Source organism: Podarcis melisellensis (assembly GCF_964234715.1).
Source record: "Podarcis melisellensis genome assembly, chromosome: 3".
NCBI lineage: Eukaryota > Metazoa > Chordata > Lepidosauria > Squamata > Lacertidae > Podarcis > Podarcis melisellensis.
This window is the reverse complement of record NC_138530.1, coordinates 42,290,694-42,307,646: the sequence shown is the minus strand read 5'-3', so window position 1 is coordinate 42,307,646 and position 16,953 is coordinate 42,290,694. Positions and strand designations below refer to the sequence as shown.

General features: G+C 40.9%; 2 protein-coding genes across 3 annotated transcripts in view; one reads left to right on the top strand and one right to left on the bottom strand.

Annotated features, from left to right (window-relative positions):
* Positions 1-3,306: 3,306 nt before the first annotated feature.
* On the bottom strand, positions 3,307-15,354 carry TFB2M (transcription factor B2, mitochondrial). Its single transcript, XM_081905844.1, has 8 exons — positions 14,950-15,354; positions 12,640-12,728; positions 11,997-12,150; positions 11,320-11,468; positions 8,902-8,991; positions 7,475-7,537; positions 5,520-5,671; positions 3,307-4,203 (listed from the first exon to the last, which is right to left on the bottom strand). The coding sequence occupies exons 1-8, from the start codon at positions 15,284-15,286 to the stop codon at positions 4,014-4,016; spliced, it is 1,224 nt and encodes a 407-aa protein (XP_081761970.1). The 5' UTR covers positions 15,287-15,354; the 3' UTR covers positions 3,307-4,013.
* Positions 15,355-15,654: 300 nt separating this feature from the next.
* CNST (consortin, connexin sorting protein) overlaps positions 15,655-16,953 on the top strand; it is a 40,810-nt gene continuing 39,511 nt past the window's right edge. Inside the window, exon 1 of one of the 2 annotated variants that reach the window (XM_081905818.1) lies at positions 15,655-15,753. The gene's annotated coding sequence lies outside the window, so the exon portion shown is untranslated. Of the gene's footprint in view, positions 15,754-16,167; positions 16,236-16,953 lie in introns of those variants that run through there. The other variant, XM_081905819.1, reaches the window with a different exon arrangement.

The following is a 16,953-nucleotide window of genomic DNA, read 5'->3' as shown; positions in this document are numbered from 1 at the left end:
ACCCCTTCTTCCCTGGTGGGTCTCTTGCAGGAGGGGAGGGGGCAGGACAGAAAAGAGTCTTGCAACATAACAAAGCATGAAAGAAAGACAGAAATAAAAAAAACAGTAAAGTGTCACAGCCCTGGAAGGACAGAAGTACAAAGATACAGATGAGCTCTAACAGGATAATAAATTATTAACTCGTACAAAGATTCCCTTTACAAATAAGATTTTATTTTTTTAAAGTACTGTATTCTTCACCAGTGAGTTCCATCATACTGAGAATAAAAGTTCTATAGTCTTAAATGATCCGGATATTTGTATATAGTGATGGCATTGAGTTACCAAGTGACATAGGTCAAAAAATTGCCATAGGTCAAATTTGAGCTCTGCCCTTTAGATACGTATACGTAGGAGATATCTCTTCAAGAAGGGCAATTTGCCAACCCCTTTAATACCAGCAATCCAGATTATTAAGATTAAAAGTATTTTTAAAATACAAAGAAATTACTATTATGTGTTTGGCTTACTTGCAATTTGAATGCTGTTTTCTGTTTCCTTGGGCCAAGATACCAGAGACTGAACCCAAAACTCCATGCATGCAAAACACGTGGTCTGCCACAGAAGTGAGTCCCCCCAATCCTGGGCTTGAGGAACTTGTGCATATCAAATATAATTTGGAAAAGAAGTATTTTGGAGACACATGAACACAGGTTTGAAGATACACATGAGAATGGTGTGAAGTGTGCCCTCAACTGAAACTCAGTGTGGTGCGGTAACTAGAATGTTAGATTTAGAACTTGGGCATACATTCAGCTCTTCACTCAGCCGCAAACTGCACTGAAAAGGCATCAAAGAATGAGTGACTTTAGGATTGTAACATCACAGCTTAGGTTACCTTATTGGTTGTTATGAGAATAAAATGTAGGAGCTCTGAGCTCCTGGGGTGGGACAATAGGATAAAAATAAAATATTTTTTTTTTTAAAAAAATCATCTTACCATCTTTTGCTTACAAATGGAAAATGCAATGTTATCTTGTTTTGGATTGTTGTGACCTACAGTTTGCATTTGTCCTGGAAACAGCACAACATGGCTAATGCTTACATTAGTAGCTATTTTATTTTTATCTTTACAGTCAAGCAATATATAAATTTTGTTAGAGAGTGTCCTTTGCCTAGAAAGACTGTAAACTAGCACACATTCCAAATGACAGGCAGGTGGCACAACAACACAATTTCTCAGATTCCTTAGCTATTTCCTGCTTTCACTTTGATTCAAATATTAATATGCAGAGTCAAACTAAAGAGATACTCTACAAAAGTGGATTTATTTAAAATAGTGTAAGGTGCTAAGATATGTTATTTGCTTTTTTTAATGAACACCTTAATTCATCTCTGGATTTTAATATAGTTGTAAACATCTACAGGTAAAACAATACAAATGTTTCAACAGCCTATTTCAAGACCTTTTTGTTATATAATTTCAGGCTCTGCATATTTGTATTAATAAAGCCCTCTGCCCAATGAAGATAGTGTTTTAGATTATTATCTGACCTTCTAGGATAGTTGTATAATGTTGCTCCTGTACAGTGTTCTTTGTGACTTACTAGCATGACATTGTATCGTTGTCAAATGAGATCATGTTGCTAAGAATAGTGTTTGCTACAGGTAACCGATTCTACTTTGCAATGCAATATGACTCCTTATTCTCAAAGGAAAAATTGTCCCTCCTTAAATAATGCAACAGTCAGACATCAAAAGTTTTCTGAGCACTTTCACCAGGTTGTTAAATTAAGATTAGATTTTTCCAACCATGTTGACTGGAAGAACTAGGTGTGTATTGTAATGGATAATTCTACCATTCTTCTGCCACCCCCAATCATTCTCCTGATCTTAAAAAACAAGAAAATGGTTGTGGTATTACTAATGTGGGCCACTGAAAGTCAGGGTCCAACTCACAATTTAAAAGGCCAGTTATCTATGTCCCGTTTCTTGATGTTCAGCAGTAGTTTTCAAAATATTTTCAGCATGTTCCCTGTATTACGGCTATAATTGTTTTTATCAGCACACCGCCTGCCTCTTCCTTCCTTCCTTCCTGCCCCCACCCCACGCAAATATGTTTCAGTGTATTTTATTTCTGAAGCATTGATCTAGCATATTAGTTGTCCCACACATTAAGGATTGCTTTGCCTGTTAGTGGTTTACATAATGTTACTTATATAACGCTGTAAACTGGCTTGGGCACTTGGGAAAAGTTGGAAAGGAATTATTGGTAGGGTTCAGTTTAATATCACAATCCTATATATGTGTACTTGCTGAATGAGCACTTTTAGATGTTTTAATTTTTTGATATATTTTAATATTGGGGTTTTTCTAAAAATGTAAGTCGCTTTGAGACAAACATTTTGTACAATGCAACAAGTAAATAATCATCATAATACTCAAAAGGAAGCTCATAGTTTTCAGTGTTGCTTATTCCCAAGTAAGAGCACAGAACTGCAGTCTTCATTAATTGCATCTCAATAAATGTGAAAAGTTAGTAATGACTTAAGCTGCAATACTACCCCTACTTACTTGGGAGTAAGCTCCACTGACATTAGACTTACTTCAGAGCAGGTATAATTGGACTGCTGTTAATTCCCACTGAAATCAAATGAAACTTAAGTGCAGCTAACTTACAATGCAGTTCTGTACATGTCTACTCAGAAGTAAGTCATCACTGAATTCAGGTAAGTACTTTGCAGAATTGCAGCTTTTCTCTGAATCCAACACATTTTAAAGAAACAAAACAGGAGTTCAACTACTTTTAAATTACTGTAACTCACCCTAGGACGTACTAGTTAATCTAATAATAATAAATTTCACCATCCTACATTCATTTCTCATGATTGCAGATTTTCTTGTACAAGGAGTGATTACAGGTCCTTCCATTTTAGTAATCTCTCCTCCCCCATTTCCCAACTGTCTTTGGCTTTATATACATCCTCAACAGCACAAACAGTATCCACAAAGAAGCTTGCAGTATCTTTTCCCCGCCCCTCTATGGTAGTCAAACAACAAAATAGTTCTTAGAACAAGGACTTCGGATGTACAAGTTCCCTTCCTCTTCCCCAGCCCTCTAGAGCAGATTTGGGGAGAATGAAGTGGAAAAAGGGAAGAGCGAGCAAGGGGAAAGTTTTGCTGTACAGATGGAAATTTCTGCATTATCAGAATTACTTAATTTGATTCGGGCAATTATATTTGAGAAATTTTCATACAGCTCTTCAACAGCAGTGTACAAGGGCCTGGGTAGACAGGACGAAACAGTTGCAAAAGGAAATCAGTCTCTTGACTAGAAACAGTGTTTTATTGCATTTTTAATGAAAATATTTACATTTTTATAAATTAGAAAAAGGTTTCTGATGAGACAAACCTCTTTTAGTTTACATAGTAGTTAACATCCTGGTCAGAAAACAGGATAACTGAAGTGCATTCACTATATACTATTTACATAAGTTTATACAATATATATATATAAAGGCAGAGAAAGTTTTGCAAACATTTTTCCATGTGGGGGCCAGTTCTAGAGTAACTCAAGTATTTGAGCACAAGTCTTTAAACCAGAAATACACTTTTTCTTGCTTCTTTTGGCAAATTTTTGGTTTACAGTACCTGGTGGTTTTTTTAAGTGTGCAAGTCTATGCATTTCAAGCTTTATGTTTATTTTTGAGGCAAACTGCAGTGTATGCCATGTTTGCCTTATATTCCAAAAGTAGCTCTGCTGTAATACAAGGAATAATAACAGGACTGAAAACAGTTCACTATGTTTTGAACAACAAAGGATTTTGCCTTGCACCTTAGAAAATGCAATGACATGAAATTTCCCATGGAGGACAAATTGGGCATGTGTAAGATGTTGAATTTTTATGTGGTATTACCTTCATCATTTATCACCTGATAATTTATCAACTAAATTATCCTCACTGATAAAGAGGTTTCAAGCCACTATCATTTGCACCATAACAAGCTCCTATTCAAAATAAACCAGTTTCAGATTAAAAATTGATGCCCCTGCTATCCTCCAAAAAATCTTCATCATAGAGCCAGCTTTGGTCAAATTCATTAGCTTGTTCCATAATCTCAAAAAGGCTTTTGTACTGCTCTGGATACAGACTACCCGTTGTGATGTTTTCTGGTATCTCCAACTGTCTCAACAATTCCTTCCCACCTTGGGAACTCCATAAACTGAAATAGAAGAAAGGCGGGGGGAGAGGGAATCGGTCACAATGGGATAGTTAAAGATAATGCCGCTTAGTACCTTATTAAAACAAAGCCAAACTTTAACATGGATCTCATCAGATTTCATTCCTTGAAACGTCATTATTTTCCATTAATGGTTAAATTGTGAATATAACTCCAATGGCTAAACTAATTATGCAACACAGGGTCTCTTGTCACCATCATGCAACCCCAAAACGCAAACGCTGATTTCAGTGTTTAAGTTAATGCATCACAGCATGTTTCCAGGATGCTTTTGAGGATACATGTATACAAATGAAGACTGTCTAAAACATAAAATGGCCAATATTGAAACCCCAGTACGTTTCCGAGCACAATTCAAAGTGTTGGTGTTGACCTTTAAAACCCTAAACGGCTTTGGTCCTGTATACCTGTAGGAGCGTCTCCACCCCCATCGTTCAGCCCGGACACTGAGATCCAGCGCCGAGGGCCTTCTGGTGGTTCCCTCATTGCGAGAAGTGAGGTTAGAGGGAACCAGGCAGAGGGCCTTCTCAGTAGTGGTAGTGGTGCCCACCCTGTGAAACACCCTCCCTTCAGATGTGAAGGAAATAAGCAGCTATCTTTTTTTAAAAAGACATCTGAAGGCAGCCCTGTTTAGGGAAGTTTTTAATATGTAATGCTATATTGTTTTTAACACTTGATTGGAAGCCGCCCAGAGTGGCTGGGGAAACTCAGCGAGATGGGTGGGGTATAAATATTATATTATTATTATTATTATTACTCTGGCGTTGGTTGGAACTTAAGTTTATCAAGCACCAGCCTCCCTTTTCTTATTGCTGCAATGAAAGAAATTCCAGAAGCAGCTTTTGGTATGGCACTGTGAGTCCTGTTCAGAGTAAACATTCCTACCTTAGGCATACCTAAAATAGATCTTTGTTCAGGATCCAAAGAACCAAGCAACCAGTTCTACATTCCCAAAGGGCTTTGGCCTTGTGTTTTCCATGCCAAATAACCCCCCATGTTTAAATAAAAGCAGCTTTTAAACTTAGTATTTGATATGGCAATGGGACGGAGGCCCTCTGCTGTTTTAAAAAATTCAAAAGTCAAACTGGCTCAGTAACCACTTGGCTGCCAGCCACTGGGCTCAGGTATCCAGCCACAAAGCTGACTAGTCTTCCCAAACATCACACATCTAAAGATGTGCAGCGTTTTGAAACTTAAGCAAATTCTACATAATATTGTTCAGGTTTACGCCAAGTGCCATATCCGACTAAATTCTTTTCCACGCTGGATGTCAGCTAAAGAAATAGACTTTTACTTACTTTAATTTATCTATTAGTTTAGTCTTGCTTTTAGCAAGGCACTGCTTCACCATCACAACAAATATTCTTGAATTACTAGTTGTCAAGCTGTCTGTAAACAAATTCTTCCGTGGCGTCAGGCGTATTAAGCATAAGTGGTCATTCTGTAGCAGCTGCATATAACACACACACAAAAAAAACATATTAATATAAGAATTTAATTCATGTGTCTTTTACCTGACCAACACTGCAAGTGTATCATAGGTCAGTGTGTGGGGAACCCCTCATGCAACAGGGGTCCCAGTTGCTCATTCCCTCCCCTGATGAATTATGGTAATTCTTAGTCCATGCTTTATGTGGATCTGCCCATATAAACAGTGAAATTGATGGAATGTTTATCCGATGGAAATGCCCAACCCTCTGATCTTGTTGCTGACTGTTACAAAATACATACCCAGTTTGTCTAGATTATCCTTTCTGCTTTTTGTGCTGCTATCTGGTTTGCCCACTCTAAGGACTGGATTTGGTCTACCACCCTGTTTGACAACTATGAATTTTGATTGCTCTAGTATGCTAGGAACTTAGAATTATTGTACAACTAGATGGGCTGGAGGGAGACAGGAATTGTTACTTATCTAGATTGATTGCCTTGTCAATGCTGCTTTTTAATTCAATGACAAATGTTAACACATATGCAAATCATACCCAATTGCTAAACATTTAATCATATTTTACTGAATACTGTATTAATTCACACACACACACACACACACACACACATATATAATTTTTCCATTTTCTATATTACTGTATGATTCATAATTCTATTTCATATCATTTCCATTTTTCATTTCTTTCCAGATCAATAAACTGAATAACACATAGAATCATAGAATGCTAGAGCTGAAAGAGATTCCAAGGCTCATCCAGCCCAACCCATGTAATGGAGGGATCACAACTAAAGAATCCCTGACAGATGGCCATCCAGCTACTATTACAGTTACAATTGGTATTCTTTGCTCTTGCTCTCTCTCTCTTTCAATTTTTAAATGCTTTATTAATCATTTTCCATATATATATACAACATGTATCTTCATTTCAGTCAGTCCAATAAGGATATCTATGTTCACTAACAAAATTACATATAATTTCAACTACGTGTTTTCTACACAAACGTAAGACCTCCCATTCTCTCCATGTTTCCCTTTGTAATAAACATATTACTTTAATTTGTCATTATTATTTGTAAAAATTCTCTTTTCTATTTTGATGTAATTTTCCTTTATATTATTTACAGAAATCATTCAAAGGCAACTACCATGCTTATATTACTACTATTTTTCAAGTAGTTCTTGAAATTATCCCATTCTAGAATGAACTCCTGTCTAGGTTTGTCTCTGATTCTTTCAGAAAGAGAGGCTAATTCCACATATTCTGTAAGTTTGACTAACCATTCATCTCTAGTAGGAAGTTCATCATTTCTCTCTCTCTCTCTCTCTCTCTCTCTCTCTCTCTCTCTCTCTCTCTGTGTGTGTGTGTGTGTGTGTGTGTGTAAGCTTTACTCCCTGTTCCACTGGGCTGCTACCAAGCAAAATCAAACCTTCACTGAGGTCCAATAAATGCTAGTTTGTTCACTAGTCAGGATTTTGCATAATGTGCACCAATTTTGTTTGGATCACCATATTAACAACCCCCAACCCCATTCAATGACAATGATGTGGCAATTATTGCAAAATTTAGCAACAAAGATGTTTTGCAACCTGGATTTTCAATGATGCTGCTGACACTAGCCCTACCAATATAGATTTGGCTTACGTGAAAAGCATTTTGGAGACTGAGAGCTGATTGATAAGTGCATAGCTGAATGAGCCTGTGTATCCCTCACTAAAACAGCAATCTGGACAATAGTTCAATGAATCTGAGAATGTCTGCATTCACACAGCATTTCCTTAAGAATTCAAGTATGTTTAGCTTACCACACTCTTTGGTATAGAGAGTCCACCATTTTTTGAATTAGTCAAAAATGAAGGCCAAGGCTCCTAGAAAGAAGGGAACAGTAATGCAACTTAGTATGAATATTCAATAAAGACATGCCACAGAGCACTGGTGGTCCACAGGCCAGTTTGGGAACACCTGCTCTAGAGGTTCCCTCAACTTTCAGCAGTACCTATTCAGGGCAGTTCAAGGTTCCCAATCAGTGAAGCATGTGGTGTTCAGATCATACATGAGCACCACATGTAGCTCTTTGGCTTCTGATTAAGAATGTAAGCATTTGTACAGCAATAAGTGCTAAGGAAATGACAAAATAACTGCTTGAGAAATTATGACAAAGATCTGGAAGAATGCGACCTAAAGTGCCATGGGTAATCTTCCTTTTACACACAAGGTACCGTATTTTTCGCTCCATAAGATGCACTTTTTCCCTCCTAAAAGGTAAGGGGAAATGTGAGTGTGTCTTATGCAGCGAATGGCGCTGGGCAGAGAGGTAGAGCTGTGCAACGCCCGTTCAGCGAAGCGGGAGGAGGTACAGAAGGAGACCCTTCTGTTCCTTCTCCAGAGAGCCAATGTAGTGTAGTGGTTAAGAGCGGTAGTCTCGTAATCTGGGGAACCGGGTTCGCTTCTCCACTCCTCCACATGCAGCTGCTGGGTGACCTTGGGCCAGTCACACTTCTTTGAAGTCTCTCAGCCCCACTCACCTGTGTTTGTTGTGGGGGAGGAAGGGAAAGGAGAATGTTAGCTGCTTTGAGACTCCTGAAGGGGCGTGAAAGGCGGGATATCAAATCCAAACGCTTCTTTGCTGAAGAGGTGCTGGGCAGTTCTCCCTCTCTGCGCAGTGCCTCTCCTGCAAAGGAGAGGTGCTGCGCAGAGAAGGAGAACTGTGCAGCACCCCTTCAGCTACGCGCCTGTCCTGGCTTCTGCCTTAGCCGTGCGCAGCGTCTTTGGGCAGGGAGAGCCTTCATCCCGCTGCCCTGAAGAGGCTTGGCGCAGTTATCCCAGAGGCCAGAACAGCCACACGGTATCCCAGAAGCCAGATCCCTCTTGCTGTTGTGGCTTCTGGGATCAGAATATTTTTTTCTTGTTTTCCTCCTCCCAAACCTAGGTGCGCTTTATGGTCTGGTGCGTCTTATGGAGCGAAAAATACGGTATTTAAATATTTGCTTCCTATTGCATGCCTGCAAAACAAAAAGCTGCTCCACAAGATCAAGGGACCCTTCTGAGTGGCATCCCTTGAAGGCACATCCTCACCTGTGGACAGGTGGAAGCGCTTCCTGCTTACAAGCAGGTGGGTGGGAGTAGTTTCCAGCCAAGTGAATCCTGGCACAATAGAAATATCACCTTACCATTAAGAGCCATAAGAGCTGTATTATTGCATTACTATCCATTGCATGTATTAAACACTCACCATACGCAGAAGCTGAATGTCACAGGCTGTTTGCCATAGTACACTTAGTGCTTGATAGATTCTTGTTTCCCCAGGCTTTGCAACAAGAGTCTGGCAAGGAAAAAAAGCAGCATTTATATTTATGCAAAATTTCTGACTTTATCATGAACAATGGAAGAAAGACTTGATTAAAGCAGGAAGTTCCCAGTAGCATCTGAAAGTTGAATCAAGGTACAAGTCTCACGTGTCCAAGGTTATATTAGAAGCACTGTTATGCCACAAAAGAACTACAGTACTATTTTGAGTCATGAGTCAAAATACGAAACTGTGCCAACTCAGTATCTGTACTACTGTTACCTTTCTTCCAAAGCAGTTTCTATAGTTCTGAGTACTATTATTATATAATCTAATATTCTATTTCCGACCATCTAGGGAGAGTGTCCGTCTTTATAGAGCAAAAACAGCAATATCCACTAGCTCATTTTCTGGTATTTTAAATTGTTATCAGGAACAGAAATCAATGGAGAATCCAATTATCTTAATGTACCTCAGATTGTGTACCAAGCTGTCAACCCCAATTCCATTACATAAGATACCCACAAGGTAACGGCAAAGAATAGAGTTTCTGCTCTTTCTAATTCAGTTCATATTTGAAATGTTGATGATTCAAAGCAAAACCAGTTCATTCACGTTAGAAGGGATTACCGGGAAGAGTGGTTTATGACAATCCTGGGGTTTATATGACAACAATGAATACGGCTCTGGGTAGTCTACAACAACTCTGCAGTACTGTATAAAAACAGCAGATGCCTACTGCAGGTTTGGCTAAAACAGAGTACAAAAAATGTACATCTGTACCTCAAGCTGGGCTGGGAGAGAAACCTGGGATACAGTTCACTGCTATACCCTTATTGCAGGTTGGAGAGCTATGGGGAGCCAGAGGAGCTTACAGTAGCCCCATAATGTAGTCCACCATTAATACTGCAGGTCAGAGGTAGGGCTGGGGCTCTTTTGGATTCCTCTTGGAGTGGAGCAAAGTTCAATTTATTTAAACTGCCCCCTCAGACCTCTCCCCAAGCCAAATCACGCCACTGCATTCAGAAGCCCCATGTCTTACTGATTTTGAACTTTCAAATGCTCAAAAAAACAAAAACAAAACCACAACCTATCTCAGTGTGTTTTGCACATGAAGTAAGACCCAAGTTAGAGCACAAACACTCATTTTTTATCTTTAAAAAATTCACACACAAACCCCAGTCACCAGTTTTACATGCGCACCAGGACTATACCAACATTTTGTTACAGAGCTCCACCTTAATGTAATATTAGCTGAGCAGATGAGTAAACCATTCCTTCGGACGAGAGATGCCATGGATTAGTAAAATTATTCCAGAGTTTTATGGCAAACAACACTTCCCATACCTTATTGCAACTGATAGGCAGTAGTGAAAAGCAAATGATAAATTTAAAAAGTTCTTAGTAACAGGAAAGTGATGTAAGTGACCAAAAAGCATTATATGCAGATAAATCATTTACATATAAAATGGATCATTCTGGATTAACTCTATTGAAGCAGCAGGACTTGATTAGATTAAGTTTTTCAGTAATTCTTGTTTGTAATCAACAGTTGGGTTTTCCAGTTCCTTACCCCACACCGCTACACTGAGTGCTTGTTGATCATTACTGTCATCTCCCAATACTTGCCAGAGCTTAATTATATTCTGTGAAATTAGTCCAGAGAACCTAAACTTAATACAAGGGCTTTGTTCCTCTGAATATTTGTCAAGTACATTTCCCCCCAAATGGGATAAAATTTTCCTAACAGGCACAGAACCTCTGTTGAAAAATTGTCCACAGATATTTGGCCTACTGAAAGAGGAAGCCAAATCTTTTAGAACTGCAGCCTATATTTTTCCTACTTGCATCAAAACCAAGGTTATGTTTCATTATAAATTTTAAAAATCTGCACTTATCTATTCATTGACTGTGCAACACATAATTACTACCCTACTTGCTGTCAATACGATTAAAACTTTTTTTTTGTTCATGGAACTGACAAGTACAGAAATGTTCTTTGCTTAAAAATTAAAATAATTATTACATCTATACACTGCATTAAAATAACTTTTACAAAGTATGTTTGATTATTTTAACACAACCACATAGCAGCTAGCGTATTATCAAGCTATCTTATACATAAATACCTTGTTACAGATAGGTAGCCGTGTTGGTCTGCCATAGTCAAAACAAAAAAAATTCCTTCCAGTAGCACCTTAAAGACCAACTAAGTTAGTTCTTGGTATGAGCTTTCGTGTCCATGCACACTTCTTCATGCACACTTCTGAAGAAGTGTGCATGCACACGAAAGCTCATACCAAGAACTAACTTAGTTGGTCTTTAAGGTGCTACTGGGAGGAATTTTTTTTTTGTTATAAATACCTTGTATTCTTTTTCACTGACAAAGAGGTTCAGTTCTGTTCTTCCGTATTTATATATAGAACTGCGTTCATATAAGGCATAGAGAAGCTTCCAAATCAGGTTCCTTTCCTTTCTTTGTGGCACAATTCCAATCACTTTTAGAGGAACATCTGTACAGAAAATCAACCAAAATGAATGAAAAAAATGTATATGTTCACCGCTACTAAATAAAATAACCACCAAATAAATAGACAATAGCAGAATCATTACAAAAATAACTTCCACTTAATTAATGCCTTGAATATTGCTACCTTTCATATGAGACCTCTTAAATCCTCTAGTGAGGCTTTAACATTCAAATATTAGATTGGCAATCCACAAGATACAGGGCTATCTCCACAGTGGCACCACAGTGATTTTTATATTTATATACAACCTTTGGATCATAATAGTTCCCAAAGCAGTTACGGAACACTCCCTTGGGAAGCAGTGGCTTTAGGCAAGCCATGAAAACTTTCCTCTTCTTAAAAAGCTTTGGAAAAACGTGTTTAACAGGTGCCATTTTACAATGTATTTAACTGCTGCTGTTTCATCTGAAGATATCTGCCTCAAGCACACCAAATGGAAAAAGCCAAATAGAAACAATTAAATATTGATCTGCTAATTATCTACAGTTGATATGTACCAATTTTAAGTACCTGCTGTCCAAGGAACTGTTAAGATGCCCAAGTTCTCAAAAAGTCTTTCAGAATACATAAAAGGTGGCTTCAAGGATCCAATACCCATAGGGTCCAATCTGAAAAAGTCACAATGCACCACTTCTAGCTGCCCATCTGCTTTTTCCTTCAGAGACTAAACAGAAACAAATCATTAGAAGGTGAAATTAACATCTGAATTTGTTTTAACTGAGTCAGTCTATTAACTCATCTAGCCAAATACTGTATTGTCTACTCAGAGAGCAGCCTCTCTCCAACGTCTCATGCAGTGATTTTTCCAGAGCTGCTGCTCAAGACCTTTTAACAGGAGATGCTGGGATTTATCCTGTGCCTTTATCTTGGTTTTAAATAAAATAAAATAAAATCTTGGTTTAAAAAAAAAATTACGATAAATTGAGTGATAGAGACATACTTGTAACCAAAATAAAACAAAAAATAGAAAAAGAAAAAGAACAATCAATGACTAACCTGTCAGGAAAACAATATACTTTGAGATAAATTAAATCTCTCATTTTTGTCCTTTTACAGATTTTTGTGAGAGGTCCAGGTTCTAAATCTAAACCATCAATCATCTCCTTATCTTTTCGTTTAGCCACAAATTTCAGTCCCCCATGTACAAACCTACCTCTAAATCAGGAACAAATGACTTATTACTCTCCAGAGCTATCACATGGGCACCAGCATTGAGTAATGTTCGGGTTAAGACTCCAGGACCTAAAAAAAATAAAAATCCAGGGTTAAACACAGTTTTAGTTTAAAAGAATGACCAAGAAGAACCCAAAGGCCCTGTAAGTTAAGAAGAGAAAAATATAAATATGAATGTAAACATGCAAAACTTCTCAAGGGACTACACTGGATTATATCCCTTGCAACATACTATAGTAAAGGGACCCCTGACCTTTAGGTCCAGTCGTGACCAACTCTGGGGTTGCGGTGCTCATCTCGCTTTATTGGCCGAGGTAGCCGGCGTACAGCTTCCGGGTCATGTGGCCAACATGACTAAGCCGCTTCTGGTGAACCAGAGCAGCGCACGGAAACACCATTTACCTTCCCACCAGAGCGGTACCTATTTATCTACTTGCACCTTGAGTGCTTTCGAACTGCTAGGTTGGCAACATATTATATACAACCATAAAGAAGAAATAAAAATTGCAGGAAATGTGAATTTTAAAAAAACTATTGAAGGGACAACTTTTCAATAGTATAACCTTCAGCTGAAGACAACTGGAGGAAAACAATGGCCAACTTGATATACTTTGGGGTTTCTGCCAGCATATTTCTCTCGACAGCCAGCAGTCACCAACAACAAATTTTATAAAAAAAACTGTGGGACATTTATATTCAAAATGAAATATCTCAGGTGATATCAGACCAAGGCCCATTTAGACTAGTATCCTGTTCTCACAGTGGCCAACCAAAAGCCACAAAGGAGGACGTGAGCGCAACAGTACTCTCCCTTGTACTCTCCAGATGCTGGCATTCAGTGGCATACTGCCTCAAATTCTGAAGGTAGTGAACAGCCATCATCACTAGTAGCTACCGATAAGATTCATTTTGCATGAAACCCCCTTAGAAGGTTGTCAAAGTTAGTGGCCATTACTACATCTTGGGCTAGCAGATTCCATGGTTAAACTATGCACAGTGTTAAGCAGTAGATGTCTGCTTGGAATCTTACAACATTCAGCTGCATTAGATGACCCCAGCTTCTAGTATTATGAATGGGGAAAATGTCTCTGTACTCACTTTCTCCATATCATGCATAATTTTATTTGCCTTTGCCATGTCTCACCATACTTGCCTTTTTTTCAGAACTAAGAAGTCCCATATGTTGCAATATGCATTCATTTGATCATGATTTTGAAAGCTCTCTTTCGCAGATCTTATTTCAATTAGAGATGCCTAATTAATTGGCAACTGAAACTTCAAGAAATGCCTTGCACTGCATTCAACAGAGAGTTTTGAAGTTCACCTTGTAAGCTTAACGCTGTATGTAGGTTCTGTGGAAGATTTTGTTCATTAGTTTTACTGTTCCATTTGCCAGGAGAGCAAACGGGGGTGAGTTTCACAAGAGAAAAAGGGGAAGGAACAATTGGGCCTTAGATGCTAATGGGAGTTTCCTTAGTACTGTCTAATCCAATAGCCTAACAGTCAAGGTACGGAATCACAAGACAGAAAAACATTTGGTTAAAATCTAGGCTCCGAAAGTAATTGAGATACTGTTGGCAAACACTCTGGAACACTGCCTATATATTGGGCAAGTCCCGTCACACACAGGCAGAATGTATGCAGAAGATGCCATTTCCAGGCATCTCCAGGTAGAACTGGGAGAGGCCCTGGTCTGAAACTGCAGGCAATCACTGCCAGCTAGTGTTGTTGATAATACAGAACTAGATCAACTAAAGGTGTGACTCGGTATAATACTTTTCTCCTAGGTTCCTACTTTGAAAACACCCTGTTTCTTTATTCTAAAAGAATTATTTGCAGGTGGCGCAATCGGTCAGTGCATCTGGCTGTTAACCAGAAGGTTGGTGGTTCAAGCCCAAACAGGGAGGGTGGCGGGCAGGATTCCTGCATTACAAGACTAGACTAGGTGGCCCTTGGGGTCCCTTCCAACTCTTAGCAATAAGATCCCGGGGCACTGCTGGTGCAGCGAGTGATGCAGAAGTCGAAGTACAGTGGTACCTCGGGTTAAGTACTTAATTCGTTCCGGAGGTCCGTTCTTAACCTGAAGCACCACTTTAGCTAATGGGGCCTCCTGCTGCTGCTGCGCTTCCGGAGCACGATTTCTGTTCTCATACTGAAGCAAAGTTCTTAACCTGAAGCACTATTTCTGGGTTAGCGGAGTCTGTAACCTGAAGCATATGTAACCTGAAGCTTATGTAACCCGAGGTACCACTGTAACAGGTAAAGAGGACCAAGCGTCTCTAACCCTCACCTGGCTCGCATTCCAGCACCACCGTCTCCGGCCCCTCGGAGCCCCTCCCGCTTTGCAGACTGGAGGCCACGGCGCGCGCGAGGTCGGGGCAGGCGATGAACCTTCGCAGGGGCGGCGGGGCCCGCGCCTTCTCCGCCACCAAGCGGGTCGTTTCGGCCTCCTCGGGGATCCGCAGAGGAGGGAAGCGGGGCTTTGCCGGGCCGCGGCGCTGCTCGCTCTGACCCGCCGGGCCTTGCGAAGAGAGCCGCTTCCCAGGCGACAGGCTCAGAGCCGTCAGCAGCAACGGGCGCCCCGGCAGGCCCGACGGGGCCAAGGCCGCCACCGCCGAACGCAGCATCCCGCACGTGGGTGACCTTGCGGGGTACGAGGCCGACCAGCATGCGCGGCACCCGGACGACTTTAGCGGCCGGGCTCGGGCTCCCACTTCCGTTTCCGGCACCGCTGTTGCTGGGGCGACGCTCTAGTCTGCCTCTTCTCCGTGGTCAGGCTCCCTTCTAGGCGTTGCGGGGCTCTGTGGTGCTCACCTTCTCGCCGTCGCCGCCGGGCTGAGTCTCCGGAGTCCGCAGCCGGGTCACAGGTAGCTTCGTTCGATGTCCATTCTGAGCCCAGCTGTGCCGGCGCGAGGGGCTGCCCGGAAGCCTCGCGACCTCAGGTGAGGGGAGAAGGAAGCCGAAGCTGCCATAGCGGCCGCTGGCGGGGTCCTCGTTCCTCCCGCCTCCCTTAGGGGAGCCTCCGCGGGGTTGCGTGTTTTGCTGCCTCCTGAAATGGAAACCCGGTTTTAAGGGCGAGAAGAGGGGCGAGCAAGTAATGGAGGGACGGTGTGCGTGGGACACCTGGGATTGGGGGGGGGTGCTAATTAGGAGGGGGGCGGGAAAAGCCCACCGCAGGTCTGCCCTGCGTGGGAAGAGAGTATCAGGCTCATCCTTGGGTCTGTGGGGCGCTTGTCTTGCTCCCCACCCCATGAACGGCCACAGCTAGCCAGTCGCTGTCCTTGTTTCTTCGTTACCACGTCACTCTCTTGTGGATTCAATCTCCTTGTTTTGAATTACGTGTGGGTTTTGCGTGCCAGCTGCTTGAGTCTCTTCCGAACAGCGCCGTGCACGCTGGGCTCTCCCTTGCTTCGCCACGCTTCACTCTCATCCTTCCTCTAAGGGAGCTCAGGGTGGGCAAGCTTTGGAGTTGTTGCCGTTTTTGGTTTTGTTTTTTAAGCCAACAGAGATCACTGCGTTAGTGATCTGGTTCTTGCAAGGTTACCTGGTCGACTTCAGAGCGGAGCGAGAATACTGGTTGGTATACAGCTTTGGTCCATTTGGCCCAGTGACCTGTCTCTGGAAAGCGCAGAGATCTAGTCGAAATGAACGTATTTGTGAAATGTACACACAAGCACAATCGTGTGTTTGTGTCTGAATGCAATTTTGCATGCTTTCCCTAAACTGGGATGTTGCTGTGCAAGTAATGTTTGGGGGGGGGGGGATGAACCGCATGACGAATAATAACAGAGCGTTGTAATAATTACTTTCCCCTTATTTTAAAGATCTGTTCTGTATTTAAAGATGCCTTCGGTTGGGCTTTGGTTCTGTTGATATTCCCCTATTTATCAGATGAATGTAAGGGGTTTAAATAAAACTCTACAGGTCAGTGAGGTGCCGTGGTGACTAAGTGTTTACAATACTCAAGTAGTACATTCCTAAACATAGTCTACATTCCTGATCATTGTGTCCCTTCATGGTTGCCTGTGAGCTGCCCAGATCACTATGTTTTATTGCTCTAGCATCAGACTGACTAATGTTGCTGTAGGCTAATGGGCCAAAGGGTTTGGGCTTTTTTTTAGAAGAGGCTTTAAATTCGGATCAAAAAAGGGGAAAAAACTTGTTCCAAGGCTGGGAATGATCTGTCAGATAAAAATATGAGAAGATGAATAGATGGCATCTGGAACTAAGTATACCCTCTTATCTAATCAATTTTGGGTGTTCTCAGCTGAGGATTTTCTTAAGAGCTATGAAG

Excerpts from the sequence above, each read along its gene's own strand:
- TFB2M (XM_081905844.1), bottom strand. The coding sequence starts at position 15,286 with ATGCTGCGTTCGGCGGTGGCGGCCTTGGCCCCGTCGGGCCTGCCGGGG. Across the intron at positions 12,729-14,949 it reads GGTGCTGGAATGCGAGCCAG|GTCCTGGAGTCTTAACCCGA; the intron begins GTGAGGGTTAGA and ends TATTTTTTTTAG. Across the intron at positions 12,151-12,639 it reads CATTTGTTCCTGATTTAGAG|TCTCTGAAGGAAAAAGCAGA; the intron begins GTAGGTTTGTAC and ends GTTTCTGTTTAG.